The sequence below is a fragment of the Meles meles genome, chromosome 8, assembly GCF_922984935.1.
Source record: "Meles meles chromosome 8, mMelMel3.1 paternal haplotype, whole genome shotgun sequence".
NCBI classification, from domain to species: domain Eukaryota; kingdom Metazoa; phylum Chordata; class Mammalia; order Carnivora; family Mustelidae; genus Meles; species Meles meles.
The window spans coordinates 59569284-59584389 of NC_060073.1; the positions used below are offsets into that span (position 1 = coordinate 59569284).

Here is a 15106-nt window from a genome sequence, read left to right on the forward strand (position 1 = left end):
CTTTGTTCTAACCAGTTCCTGAATGCCTGAGAGGACATGGACGCTAGACCACCATCCTCACTAAAACCCCCAGGTCCTTAAGAAAGATGAGATTCATGTTATTTTCCTCTAAGTCTCCCAGATACTCTGTATCTCTCCCTATGTATGTATCTTTTTTTTTTTATTTTTAAGATTCTTTGCATTCTTTTTTTTTTTTAATTTTATTTATTTATTTATTTGACAGAGAGAGAGAGAGACAGATCACAGGTAGGCAGGGAGGCAGACAGAGAGAGGAGGAAGCAGGCTCTCCGAGGAGCAGAGAGCCAGATGTGGGGCTCGATCCCAGGACCCTGGGATCATGACCTGAGCTGAAGGCAGAGGCTTTAACCCACTGAGCCACCCAGGCACCCCTGTATGTATCTTTAATAAACTGTTTCACCACCTGCTGGCTCACATTTTATCTTTATCCTGTGTGAAGCCAAGAACCCTCTTGGCTGGTCGTGAGGGACATCCCCACCCTCAACCCCAGCCTACTGGAATCAGAATTTGTTTTTTTCTCTCTTTTTTAAAGATTTTATTTGAGAGAGAGAGTATGCACCACTGAGGAGGAGGGGCAGAGGAAGAGGGAGAAGCAGACTCCCTGCTGAGCAGGGAGCCCAATGCCAACACCAACAGGGGCTCAATCCCAGAGCCTGGGATCATGATCTGAGCAGAAGGCAGATGCTTAACCAACTGAGCCACCCAGGTGTCCCAAGAATTTGAATTGTGTGTCATATGTAGATGAATTCCAAATGTGTTGTTTTGCAAATTGAAGCTAAACAGATAAAAAGCATGTTTAACTCTTCAGTCTGTTCTCTATGTGCACTACTTCTTTGCTGTTTTGAAGCACTCTTGAAGTTATTAGCCTTTATTTTGCCCTTGAGGTATTGTGCAAAACATTTTTTAATTAATTTTTTAAAGATTTTATTTATTTTATAGACAGAGATCACAATTAGGCAGAGAGACAGGCAGAGAGAGAGGGAAGCAGGCTCCCTGCTGAGCAGAGAGCACAGTGCAGGGCTCCATCCCAGGACCCCCGGACCATGACCTGAGCCTAAGGCAGAGGCTTTAACCCACTGAGCCACCCAGGAGCCCCAAACATTTTTTTTTTTTTTAAGGAAACTCTAGGGGCACCTAGAAATAAAGGAATCTCTACCCCAAATGTGAGGTTCATGACTCAGAGATCAAGAGTTGCATGCTCTAGCAACTGAGCCAGCTACATGCCCCTGCAGAACATTATTATTTTTTAAAAAGATTTTATTTATTTATTTGGCACAGAGAGAGAAAGCACCAGCAGGGGGAGCAGCAAGTGGAGGGAGAGGGAGAAGCAGGCTCCCTCCTCCCCAATGTGGGGCTCTATCCCAGGCCCCAGGATCATGACCTGAGCTGAAGGTAGACGCTAAACCAACTGAGCCACCCAGGCACTCCGATTGTTTTTCTTAATAGAATGTAATATACATGGATTCACATAATATGTAGTCTTTTGTTATTGACTTCTTTCACTTAGTCTAATATTTTTCCATGTTGTAGCAGGTATCAATACTTCATTCCATTAAAAATAATTTTTTAAAGATTTTATTTATTTGACAGAGACACAGAGAAACACAAACAGGGGGGAGTGTAAGAAGGAGAAGCAGGCTTCCCGCTGAACAGGGAGCATGACCCAGGGCTTGATCCCAGGATTCTGAGATCATGACCTGACCTGACAGCAGGCGCTTCACAAATGAGCCACCCAGGCACCCCTCCATTTAAAAAAATTTTTTATTAAGACTTAATTTTTTTTTTAGAGGAGTTTTAAGGTTACAGCAAAATTGAATGGAAGGTTCAGAGATTTCCCATATTCCCCTGCCCCTACATATGCATAACCTCCACTATTATCAACATTTCCCACCAGTATGGTACCAGTTGATGAACCTACATTGACACTTCTTTATCACTCAAAGTCTACAGGTAGTGAAGTTTACATTATAGTTGATTCTTGGTGTGTGGCACATTCTATATGTTTAGACAAATGTATAATGACATGTATCCACCATTATGATATCATACAGGGTAATTTCATTGCCCTAAAAATCCTCTGTGTTCTGCAGATTCATTTCCTTGGCCCCACCTACCACCCCCAGCAACCACTGAACTTTTTACTATCATCATAGTTTTGTCTTTTCCAGAATTTCATGTAGTTGGAATCAATACAGTATATAGTACTTTCAGACACTGCTTTCATCATATTGTATTAACATGCTTTTAAATTTCCCCCATGTCTTTTCTTAGCTTAATAGCTCATTTCATCTTAGCATTGAATAGTAAATAGTACATTGTCTGATGCAGTTTATCCATTCATCAAAGGACACTTTTTTTTTTCTTCTGGGTTTTCCTTTGTTTTTAAATTTTTTGTTTCTTAAAAATTTTACATGGTTTATATTGTTTGGTTTTGAGAAATTCTTGTATATATTCTGCATGCAAGTTCTTTGTTGGCTATGTAATTTGTAAATATTTTCTCAGAATCTATAGTTTGTCTTCCTAGTATCTCAATAGTGTCTTTACAACCTCTGCCTTTTAATGTTTTTAGGCCATTTACATTTACTGTAAATATTGATAAATTTGAATTTAGGTTTAACATTTTATCATTCTATTTTTGTTCCCTTGTTTTTGTTCGTCTCTTTCCTCTCTCAGCTGTTATCTTTTTAATGGTGACTCTCCCCATTCTCTGATTTTCTCCTTCTGAAGTTCTGATTAAGTATATATTTAACCTTCACATTTTTTCTTCTGCTTCCTAACCTCTTATTTTCTTTCTTTTTATCTCCCTGGTCTGTATTTATGTAATTTCTTCAACTCTGTCTTTAAATTCATTAGTTATCTCTTCAACTGTCTCTGTTCTGTTAATTTTTAAATTATTAATTTCAGTAAATTATGTGGTTGCTTTTTATTTTTTATTTTTTTAAAGATTTTATTTATTTTATTTTGACAGAGAGAGATCACAAGTAGACAGAGGCAAGCAGAGAGAGAGAGGAGGAAGCAGGCTCCCCACCGAGCAGAGAGCCCGATGCAGGGCTTGATCCCAGGACCCTGAGATCATGACCTAAGCTGAAGGGAGAGGCTTAACCCACTGAGCCACCCAGGCGCCCCTGTGGTTGCTTTTTAAACCTAAGTGTTCATTTTTTAAAATTAACATATAATTTATTATTTGTTTCAGGGGTACAGGTATGTGATTCATCAGTCTTACACAACACACAGTGCTCACCATAACATATACCCTCCCCAGTGTCCATTACCCAGCCACCCTATCCCTCCCAGCCCCCTCCACTCCAGCAACCCTCAGTTTGTTTCTGAGATTAAGAGTCTCATGGTTTGTCTCTCTCTCTGGTTTCCTCTTGCTTCATTTTTTCCTCTCTTCCCCTACAATCCCCTGCTTTGTTTCTCAAATTCCACATATCAGTGAGATCATATGATAATTATGCTTAGCATAATACACTCTAGTTCCATTCACATCGTTGCAAATGCCATGATTTCATTTGGATAATATTCCTTTGTATATATATACTATATATATATATATATATATATAGCGTTTATCTGTTGATGGACATCTGAGCTCTTTCCATAGTTTGGCTATTGTAGACATTGCTGCTATAAACATTGGGGTGCAGGTGTCTCTTTGGATCACTACATTTGTATCTTTGGGGTAAATACCCAGTAGTACAATTGCTGGGTCATAGGATAGCTCTATTTTCAACTTTTTGAGGAACCTCCATACTGTCTTCCAGAGTGGCTACACCAGCTTGCATTCCCACCAACAGTATAGGAGTCTTCCTCCTTCTCCAAATCCTCACCAATATCTGTCGTTTCCTGACTAGTTAATTTTTAACTGCTCATTTTTTTTTAAAGATTTTATTTATTTATTTGACAGAGAGAGATCACAAGTAGGCAGAGAGGCAGGCAGAGAGAGTGAGAGGGAAGCAGGCTCCCTGCCGAGCAGAGAGCCCAATGCAGGGCTCGATCCCAGGACCCTGAGATCATGACCTGAGCCGAAGGCAGCGGCTTAAACCACTGAGCCACCCAGGCGCCCCTTAACTGCTCATTTTTGATAGTTCTCTTATTCTTTAATACATTTTCAATCCTTTGTATTTAAATCATATTATGCATACATATACTTTGTTTTTAAAATTGGCTGTGTAGTTGCAGCATAGAAAGGCATGAACTCTGGGGTGCCTGGATGGCTCAGTTGGTTCAGCATCTGCCTTCGGTTCAGGTCATGATGTCAGGGTCCTGGGATAAAGCCCCACATTGGGCTCCCTGCTATGTGGGGAGTCTGCTTCTCCTTCTGTCCTCTGCCCCGACCCCAACTTGTGCTCTCTCTCACTCTCAAATAAAATCCTTAAAAAAATTTTTTAGAAAGACATGAACTCCAATTATCAGTATTTAAATCCTGAGTCCATTCCATATATTATGGAATCTTGAATAAGTTATTCCTGTGCCAAGTCACCTCATTTATAAAATGGAACTGATAATAGTATTTACTTTATAGGGTATTGTGAGAATTATGAATTAATGTATGTTACAGTGCTTAGAGAAATATGCAAAATACATTATTCAAATTATTATTAATTAAAGTGTTCAATATTTGTGATTGCTCTTGTTTCTGTGGTTGTTTTCTTGTTTCAGCTAATTCTCATTCATGATGGAGTATGATATTTTTTGCAACAGCTTTATCGAGATATAATTCACATACACATACCATACAATTACCTATTTAAAGATTTTATTTTTTTAAAATATTTTATTTATTTGACAGAGAGAAATCACAACTAGGCAGAGAGGCAGGCAGAGAGAGAGGAGGAAGCAGGCTCCCTGTGGAGCAGAGAGCCCAATGCGAGGTTCAATCCCAGGACCCTGGGATCATGACCTGAGCCGAAGGCAGAGGCTTTAACCCACTGAGCCACCCAGGAGCCCCTAAAGATTTTATTTTTAAGTAATCTCTACACCCAGTGTGAGGCTCAAACTTACAACATTGAGATCAAGCTCTCATGCTGTACCAACTGAGCCAGCCAGGCACCCCTACCTACAATTACCCATTTAATGTATACAATCATCCTTATTACAAAGCTGGACAAAGACACCTCAAGAAAATTACAGACCAGTATCTTGCATGAACATTGATGCATAAATCCTCAACAGAATATCAGCAAATTTAATTCAGCAGCATAGCAAAAGGATTTTACACCAGGACCAAGTGGGATTTATTTCTGAAATGCAAGGATGGTTCACATATGAAAATCAATCAATCAATGTAATACAACACATTAACAGAATGGGGGGGAAGCACATGATCATCTTAATTTATACAGGAAAAAGTATTTGATAGAATTCAATATTCTTTCATGATAAAGACACTTAACAAACTAGGAAGGAAGCTACCTCAACATAATAAAAGCCATATATAGGGGCGCCTGAGTGACTCAGTCAGTTAGGTGTCCAACTCTTCATTTCAGCTCAGGTCATGATCTCAGGGTCTTTGAATTGAGCCCTGTGTCAGTCTGTGCACTTGCCAGGGAGTCTGCTTGAGGATTTTCTCTCTCCTTCTCCCTCTGCCCCTCCCACTGCTCCCACTTTCTCTCTCTCTCTCTCCCTCAAATAAATCTTTAAAAATGAATAAAAGCCATATATGAAAACCCACAACAAACATCATACTCAATGGTGAAAGAATGAAAGCTTTTCCTCTAAGATCAGGAAAAAGATAAGGATGACTACTTTCAAAACTTATATTCAATATAATATTGGAAGTTCTAGCCAGAGCAATTAGGAAAAAAAAGACAAATAAAAGGTATCCAAATGGGAAAGGAAAAAGGAAAAGCTGTTTGCAGATGATATGATCTTATATGTAGAAAACCCTAAAGATTACACCAAACAATGACAACAATAATGACACAGTTCAACAACAACACTGTTAGATCTAATAGATGAATTCAAAGTAGCAGTACACAAAATCAACATGCAAAAATCAGTTGCATTCTATACACTAACAATGAACAATCCAAAAAGGAAATTACAAAAACAATTCCATTTTCAATAGCATCAAAAAGAATAAAATCATTAGGAATGAACATAACCAGGGAGGCAAAACCATGTACACTGAAAGCTGTAACACTGCTTAAAAGAAATTAAGACACAAATGGAAAGACATCTCACATTCATGGAATGGAAGACTTAAAATGTCCATACTAACCAAAGTGATCTATAGATGTAATGCAATCCATCTCCAAATCTCAGTGGCTTTTTTTCCCCCAGAAATATAAAAATCCAAACCAAAATTCATAAGGAATCTCAAGGGACTCTAATAACCAAAACAGTCCTGTCTAAAAGAACAAAGCTGGAGGACTCACATTTCCTGACTTTAAAACTTAATGCAAGGCTATAATAATCAAAACAGTGCTGGGGCACCTGGGTGGCTCAGTGGGTTAGGCCTCTGCCTTCAGCTCAGGTCATGATCTCAGGGTCCTGGGATCGAGCCCCAAATCAGGCTCTCTGCTCAGCAGGGAGCCTACTTCCCCCTCTCTCTCTGCCCACCTGTCTGCCTACCTGTGATCTCTCTCTCTGTGTCAAAAAAATGAATAAATCCTTAAAAAAATAAAAAACAGTGTGGTAGGGGCATAAAAACAGACATATAGACTAATGGACTAGAACAGAGAGCCCAGGAATAAACCCTCACATATATGGTCAAATGATTTTTGATAAGGGTGCCAAGACCATTCAAATGGAGAAAGGACAGTCTTTTCAACAAATGATGCTAGGAAAACTGGATATCCACATAGAAAGAAATGAACTTGGACCTTTATGTAAACACCATGCACGAAAATTACAGATGGATCAAAGACTTATTAAATGTAAGAACTAAAATTATAAAACTCTTAGAAGAAAATATAGGGCAAAAACTTTGCAACATTGGATATGGCAATGATTTATTGGATATGAATTCAAAGTGCAGGCAAAAAAATAATATATATAGACAAATTAAGCTTTATAAAATATTTAAAATTTTGTTCACCAAAAAAATAAATCAACTGAGTAAACAAAGCAACCCATAGAATGGAAGAAAACATCTGCAAATTACACACCTCATAAGGGATTGATATCCTGAATACAAAAAGAACTCCTAGAACACAACAACAAAACCCAATTTAATAAATGGACAAAGAACTTGAAAAGACATTTCTCCAAAGAAGACATACAAATGGCCAATGAACACATGATACAATGCTTAACCACTAATTAGGGGAATGTAAATCAAATACAGTGAGATATGACTTTGTGCCCATTAGGATGGCTATAAAAAAAACAAAACAAAACAAAATAAAGTAACAGCTGTTGGTGAGGATGTGGAGAAATGGGAACCACTGAACACTGTTGGTGGGGAAAAAATGTTATAGCCACTGTAGAAAGTAGTATGGCGATTACTCAAATTATAAAAAATAGAATTACCATATGACCTAGCAATTCCATTTCTGAGTATATAATCCAAAAGAACTGAAAGCAAAGTCTTGAAGAAATATTTCTGCTTCCTTACGGAGCAGTATTATTCACACTAGCTAAAATGTGGAAGCAACCTAAGTATTCCTCAGGGAATGAATGGGTAAGCAAAATGTAGTATATACATAATAAAATATAGACAGCCTTAAAATAAGGAAGTTCTGACATGTAAAAATGGATGAATCTTGATATTATTATGCAAAGTGAAATCAGCTAATCTCAAAAAGACAAATATGTGATTTAGGGGTGCCTGGGTGGCTTACTAAGTTAACATCTGCCTTCAATTCAGGTCATCATCTCAGGGTCCTGGGATCGAGCCCTATGTTGGGCTCGTGGTTCAGCAGGGAGTCTGCTTCTTTCTCAGCCTCTGCCCCTTTTCCCCCTGCTCGTGCTATCTCTCTCATAAATAAAATCTTTTTAAAAAAAATGATGAATATGTCATTCTATTCACATGAGCTATTAAGTCAAAATCATGGAGAGAAAGTAGAATAATGGTTGCCTGGGGCTGGGGGCTTGTGAATCTAAGGGTGTGCTCCTGAAGACAGAATATTCTAACTAATTCACTGGGATTATATTATAAATGCTTTTTGTTAACTGCTGTGCATCAGGCAAAGTTCTAGGCACTTGCCTTGTGTTATTGCTTGTCTCATTTAATCCTCATAACTTCCGAAGTGAGGACTGTTAATCACATTATCCTGTATGAGAAAACAAACCCAGAGAGTTTCAGTATCTTACACAGGTCAAACTGCTCATAAGACAGAGCTGAAGGTGACTCTAAAGCCTGTGTTTTTCCTGCTACCCAATGTCACCTACAGTGTTGGGGCATGGAGAGAACATGGAGACTTGGATCGGGATGGCTGTAGGGAGCTAGAGATGAGGATGTGAGCTGCATCTCTGGCTTTGTGGGGTCACCTGAAGCCACAGGCTCAGGTAAGGCTCAGTCCCATTCCCCTCAGGAGGGGAGAGCTTGCCTGGCACAAAGTGCCCAGCCTGGACAGATGTGCTCCATCTCTCACTGGAGGCAGAGCTGTCAGTCTAAAGGGAGCCTCCAGCTGGGTGGGGGGATAGAGTAACTGGGTGATGGGCATTAAGGAGGGCATGTGATGTGATGAGCTCTAGGTGTTATACACAGCTGATGAATCACTACACTCTACCTCTGCAACTAATGGTATGCTATATGTTAATTAACTGCATTTAAATAACAAAAATTAAAAAATAAAAATAAAGGGAGCCTCAAGAATTCAGCAATGGGGATGCCTGGGTGGCTCAGTCAGTTAAGTGTCTGCTTTCGGCTCAGGTCATGACCCCAGGCTCCTGAGATCGAGTCCTGCATTGGGCACCTTACTCAACAAGGAGCTTGCTTCTCCCTCTGCCTGCCTCTCCTCCTGCTTGTGCCACCCCTACCTCTCTCTCTGACAAATAAATAAATAAAATCTTAAAAAAAAGAATCCAGCAATGGTGGCAGAGCTAGGAGGACACCACCATCCACAGCTCTGACCCCTCACACCCTTAAGCCCAGTCTTTTGCAGATCCTGACCTCAGCACTTCTGCCCTCCAACACCCCAGGCTGCGCTTGAGCTGAGCCTGGGTGTTGCATTATGATTTGAATAATTCAGGTCCCAGTAACCTGAGGTGCCAGCTTCAGTTGCTCTGTTCCCATGGACACAGGTGTCCCACCCCTGTAAAAAAGCTAATGGAAAGGGCGAAGGGGAGGGGCCTGCAGTCTTATGCCTCAGAGGGCTCAGGACTGATGGAGAGTCCCTGCCCCTGTCCTGCTGAGAGTGTGACGGGCTCATCCGGAGTTGAGGTATGGGGGACAGAGAAAGGAAGTTAGGGGGTTGAAATAGAAGGTGAAAGGAAGAGAGAGTGGAAGGAGAAAGACCAAAGTCAAAGAGGCAGAGAGCAAGAAAGAGTTCCAGAGGAAGAGACACAAGGAAATAGAGATAGAGAGGCTGAGTGGGAGGTAAGAGGGGCGGGAGGTGGGGAGAGTAGAGAAAAGGGCAGGGACAGAGGCTAGAAGAGGCAAGGACCAGCGGAGGAGAACGAGCAGATGCCAAGATCAAGTACTAAAATCCAAGGGCAAGTACAAACAGGAGGGTCAGAGAACTGGAAGGGCCGCAGGGTTCCTCAGCAGAGATCTCAATCTTACTTCTGACTTCCAGGTATCGTCCTTGCCAGCACAGCCTGATGCTGCCCTCAGTTGGGTCCCAAGACTCACACCCGGGGACCTGCCCTAAGTCTTGCTGTGGCGGGAGCATGGGGCCCAGAAGCCACCACTTCAGCCTCGGCTTCTCTGTCTCCAGCCTGGGCCTTCTGTTTCTGTTCTCACTGTTTCCAGGTGTGATGTGCAGTAAATCAGCCCTGTGTCTCCGGGCCCTGCAGCTGTTCCCTTTTTCCCCAGATCTCTGTCCACATCCGATTTCTCTTTACTACTGTGCTGGGAACCAGCACTCTATCTGGGTAGCATGGAGGATGGAGGTGCTGAAGAGAAGGACAGGAGACCTGCCTGGCTCCTGTGGGAGCAGTGATGGACAAGCCAGGGGGGTGAGGGTGGGGCAGATTATGAAGGACATTGAATGTCAGGCAGAGTTTGGACTTTATCCAGCAGGCAATGGGGAGCCATTGAATAGTTTTAAGTAGCTGCTGGCTTGGTCAGACTTGAGTGTTCAAAAGCCCCATCTCAGAAATGTGGGGGAGGGTTAGAGAAGCTACACCGGCAGCAGGAGCCTTGAGGAGGCTGCTGCTGGGTCCACTCAAGTTGCAGGGGCGACCAGACATTCAAAGGATGCCCAGCAGCATGGCTGACGGGACCTAGGTACGGGCAGGGGTGCAGAGGGAGGCGGCAAAAAGGAAGGAAACTCCCAGATTTCTGGCTGACGTCACGGGGGTTTGGGTGCTCTTTGCTGAGAGGGGGACCACAGAACAAGGAACAGGGTTTCAGAGGATGGGGGGAGGAAATGAGTTCCTATTTTGGACCTACAGAGTTTAAGGTGCCAATAGGACATTCAGGAGTGAACTGTTGTGTTTATGAGTCTGGAGCTCAGGAGAAAAATCTGGGCTAAAAAGAAAAGGACAATGACAGGCTTCTGGGGAACAATATGTGAGTCAGAGCCTGAAGACAATGTGTGTCATGGAAGCCTAGGGAAGAGAGTGTTTTCAGGACAGAATGGCCCATGGCATCAGAAACTTTGAAAGAATCCATAGACGTGCAGCTGGATAAGTGGAAATAGGTTAGAGAGAAAGTAGGGGGTGGTGGTGGCAAAGGAGCTCACAACAGCTGGGTGAGGGGCGGGGCTCTTGTCGCTTATTTGGGCCCCTCTGGCATTCGCAGTAGGGTGGGCAGAACCCAGGTCCTTAGGAAGGGAAAGGGTGGGGAAGAAACCTGTCAGCCTTGCTCCAGAAGACAGTATCAATTCACTCCTCGGCCTCCACCTCACTCTTCCAGGGAGGAGGGAGAGCCACAGCTAGATGGACAGAGCAGACCTCAGGAGGGCCAAGTAGGTAGCCATGAGACAGCAGACCAGGTGACAGGGCCCCAGCCATGGGCAGGTGGAGGGTGTGAGCCCCTGGACAAGGGTCTCAGATGGACAACGCTTCTTCCTGGTCCCCCAGAGTGCCTGGGCGCCGAGGGCAAGCTGGCTCACAAACTCTTCCGTGATCTCTTTGCCAACTACACAAGTGCCCTGAGACCCGTGGCAGACACAGACCAGGCTCTGAATGTGACCCTGGAGGTGACATTGTCCCAGATCATCGACATGGTGTGTTGTGGTGGTAGTGTCAAGGAACTGCACGGGGGGGGAGTGAGAGACTGGGATTATTCTCCAGACAATTCTTTTCTATAAATGTTAATATTAACAACAATAATAACAGATACTAACTGTTGGATACTGACTGCTGGGTGCCCACAGTGTGCTCAACACTTTGCACACTTGCATTCCTGCCTGGCAGGGATTATCACCCATGTAACTACTAAGGAAACTGAGGCCTAAAGAAGAAAAGGCTAAGATCACATAGCAAGGTTAGGCCTGGGTAGAAACTGGACTGTGAGTCAGCTGGTTTTGTGGTTGCCCTCCAGAGCTCTGTAGGTGAGTGTGTACACACAGGGAAGGGTGTGCATATAGATGTGTCCACATCTGTGCCCACTCCCTGCCCCCCACTAGGATGAGCGGAACCAGGTGCTGACCCTGTACCTGTGGATCCGACAGGAGTGGACAGATGCCTATCTACGATGGGACCCCGATGCCTACGGTGGCCTTGACGCTATCCGCATCCCCAGCAGTCTCGTGTGGCGACCAGACATCGTACTCTACAACAAGTACTGCCTTCCTGGGCCCCTCCCCTAACCTAACCTCTCCCCACTGTTGCCCTGGGCTCTAGGTATGCACTGATTCCCCATTCCCTCCCACCTCCAAACCTAACCTGGAAGCTTTTCCCCCAGGACCCTCCTAAGCTGCCAGGAGCTCATAGCCCCTCCAGGACACCCCCTGTTTAGTCTGTCCCAAGCCAATGCGGCTCAATGTCTCCTGGGAACCCACTGTGTGGTCCAGGGCCAGTTCCGTGCCGCTCACAGAGAGGTTTCTGGGACACAAGTGCCCCTGACGGCATTCTCCACCCTTTCAGGCCGGCTCCAAGTCTCTCAGGACTCCCCGAGGGCCTGCCTAGGGACTTCCTCCAGGGCATATCCCTCTGGAGCCCTCCTTGATGCCACCTAAAGCAGTTCAGTGTTTCCCAGACAACATAGAACTCTGCATGTTTTCCCTGGGGGCCCTCCAGGAGATTCGCAGATGACACCATGCAGCAGGGCGCCGGCTCTTGCAGATGTGTTTTCACACTGCCCCGGCCTAGATCTCTGTCTCCTTTCGGCCCTGCAGGCGCCACCCCTTCTAAGCCTCCAAAGGCACGCAGGTGCCTCTCTACCACCCGCTCTGTCCTCTGCGCGGCCCGGCAGGCTCCGCGCGCGCTGCCGCCTCAGGGAGCCCCACCCTGCCTGCCCCGCAGGGCGGACGCGCAGCCACGGGCCTCCGCCAGCACCAACGTGGTCCTGCGGCACGACGGCGCCGTGCGCTGGGACGCGCCAGCCATCACGCGCAGCTCGTGCCGCGTGGACGTGTCGGCCTTCCCGTTCGACGCGCAGCGCTGCGGCCTGACGTTCGGCTCCTGGACGCACGGCGGGCACCAACTGGACGTGCGTCCGCGCGGCACCGCTGCCAGCCTGGCCGACTTCGTGGAGAATGTGGAGTGGCGCGTGCTGGGCATGCCGGCGCGGCGGCGCGTGCTCACCTACGGCTGCTGCTCGGAGCCCTACCCCGACGTGACCTTCACACTGCTGCTGCGCCGGCGCGCCGCTGCCTACGTGTGCAACCTGCTGCTGCCCTGCGTGCTCATCTCGCTGCTCGCGCCGCTGGCCTTCCACCTGCCGGCAGACTCGGGCGAGAAAGTGTCGCTCGGCGTCACGGTGCTGCTGGCGCTCACCGTCTTCCAGCTGCTCCTGGCCGAGAGCATGCCTCCGGCGGAGAGCGTGCCGCTCATCGGTGAGCCGCGAGGGGGCGGTGCTGGGGGGGCAGCGGCGGGAAGAGAGAGCCGCCGCCTCCCGGAGACGGTCTCCCCGCCCAAGCTGGAGGGTCTCCACAGGGCCGGGGCGGGGCGAGGGGAGGGGAGGGGAGCGGGGTAGGGACCGGCCCAGCACAGCAACCCCAGGTCCGTGGGGGAGGAGGGAGCATCCTGGGAGCGTGCGTCATTCGGAGATGGAGGGGAGAGGAGGGACACCCTACCCCTCACCTGTCCTAGCAGGCAAAATGCGTTGAGTTCTGGCTGTGTGCCAGGCCCTCTCCTAAGCACGTGACATTTTTTTTTTATTAACTCAGGCATCACGACACATCTATGAGGTTGGTTCTGTTATCCTAGTTGTGCAAAAGGATCAGTAACTTACCCCCAGATTGTGCTCGTACCATTTGAGAGTGACTGTCACGGTCTGTGGGGGAGTGCAGTGTCCAGCGGTGAGGAGAACAATTAGGGAGCAGGTAGCTTCTGAGAACCCACTTGTAGGAACAAGGGATGAAGAGATCTTGGCCCTTACCTCCTTCCTGCTTCCATCCATTGGGACTGGAGGGTCCCGAGAGCCTCAGGGTGGGTGAGCTGGTGCCTGTTTGTGTTGAGGCGGTGGGCAAGCTCAGGCCCCCTGAGTTCTTGTTTTGGGCCCCAGATCACTCTCTCTCTTGCAGGGAAGTACTACATGGCCACCATGACCATGGTCACATTCTCCACAGCGCTCACCATCCTTATCATGAACCTGCATTACTGTGGTCCCAGCGCCCGACCAGTGCCAGCCTGGGCTCGGGCCCTCCTGCTGGGACGCCTGGCACGAGGCCTGTGCGTGCGGGAACGAGGGGAGCCCTGTGGGCAGTCTAGACCACCTGAGTCACCCCCTAGTCCCCCGCCTCCTGACAGAGGTGCTCGCCCTCCAGCAGTTCCTTGCCGTGAGCCACAGTGTCTGTGCCGTCAGGAAGCCCTCCTGCGCCACGTAGCTACCATTGCTAACACCTTCCACAGCCACCGGGCTGCCCAACGCCGCCATGAGGACTGGAAGCGACTGGCCCGTGTGATGGATCGCTTCTTCTTGGGCATCTTCTTCTCCATGGCCCTGGTCATGAGCCTCCTGGTGCTGGTGCAAGCCCTGTGAGTTCCAGGGGTCTGGTGCAGCCACAGCCCCTCCAGACAGGGACGGAAAGGCCAGGTGGTGGTTGGCTCTCGGCTAGGCCATCCAGTCTCTCCCCACTGTGCCTAAGAGCTGGAGACACCCTCCCTCCAGGCTCAGCACTGCTGATTTCACAAACCACAGGGATCACTTGTCTATATACCCTAAACTTTAAGGGAAATCCATAGCTTGCCACTGCCCTAATTCCTACAGAAGGGGCACTCTAAGAAGGGCCAAGATGGAAACACAGTCCTGGAGGGACAGAATTGAATTTCGATGCTGCGTTTTCGAGCTTTTGGTGGCGAGAGTGCAAGTTACATGAGAAACAGAACGACCATACTTCCTTGTCTTCTCTTCCTTCCTCCATGGCTGCTGTGTTAGGAGGGACTCAGGGAAGGGGATCCAGGATTCATTCTCTCGTTTCCAGAGGAGGCCACATGAGGATTCAGCCCCAAAGCCTCAACTTACAATAAAGTGTGTGCCCCACACCTCTTCAATGCTGTTTTACCCTCGGGGCCTGTGGTAGTGGAAGGTAGGGGTCCAGGTTTGTGTCTCTAGAGACAGGAGCCTTAGGACACATAGATCAGGGCAGATTATGTCTTTGCTGACAAGAATTCAACTGAGTCTTCAGCTGAGACCCTGGAAGTGGACCTGATGCTGTCTCTGCTGTCTGTCCTGCTCTCTGCCTTCTGGAACTGGAGCCCATCCACATCATTCCCACACTGACATTCAGAGAGCTTCAAAGTGACCAAGGTGGGGCAGTGCAGCAGTGAGGCATTCACGAGGGGTTTGTTCCTTTCCGATTGTCAAGTGTTGTCTGTCTGGCCCCACCCCTGTGCTTTAGACCCAGTCCCTGCCCTCAGGAAGCTC

General features: G+C 46.6%; 1 protein-coding gene across 1 annotated transcript; it reads left to right on the forward strand.

The window, feature by feature from the left end:
* The first annotated feature begins 9591 nt into the window (after positions 1-9591).
* CHRNA10 (cholinergic receptor nicotinic alpha 10 subunit) lies at positions 9592-14762 on the forward strand. The gene is made up of 7 exons (XM_046017847.1): positions 9592-9880; positions 11155-11300; positions 11703-11857; positions 12541-13077; positions 13407-13431; positions 13769-14217; positions 14618-14762. The coding sequence occupies exons 1-7, from the start codon at positions 9730-9732 to the stop codon at positions 14760-14762; spliced, it is 1608 nt and encodes a 535-aa protein (XP_045873803.1). The 5' UTR covers positions 9592-9729.
* The last annotated feature ends 344 nt before the right edge of the window (positions 14763-15106 follow it).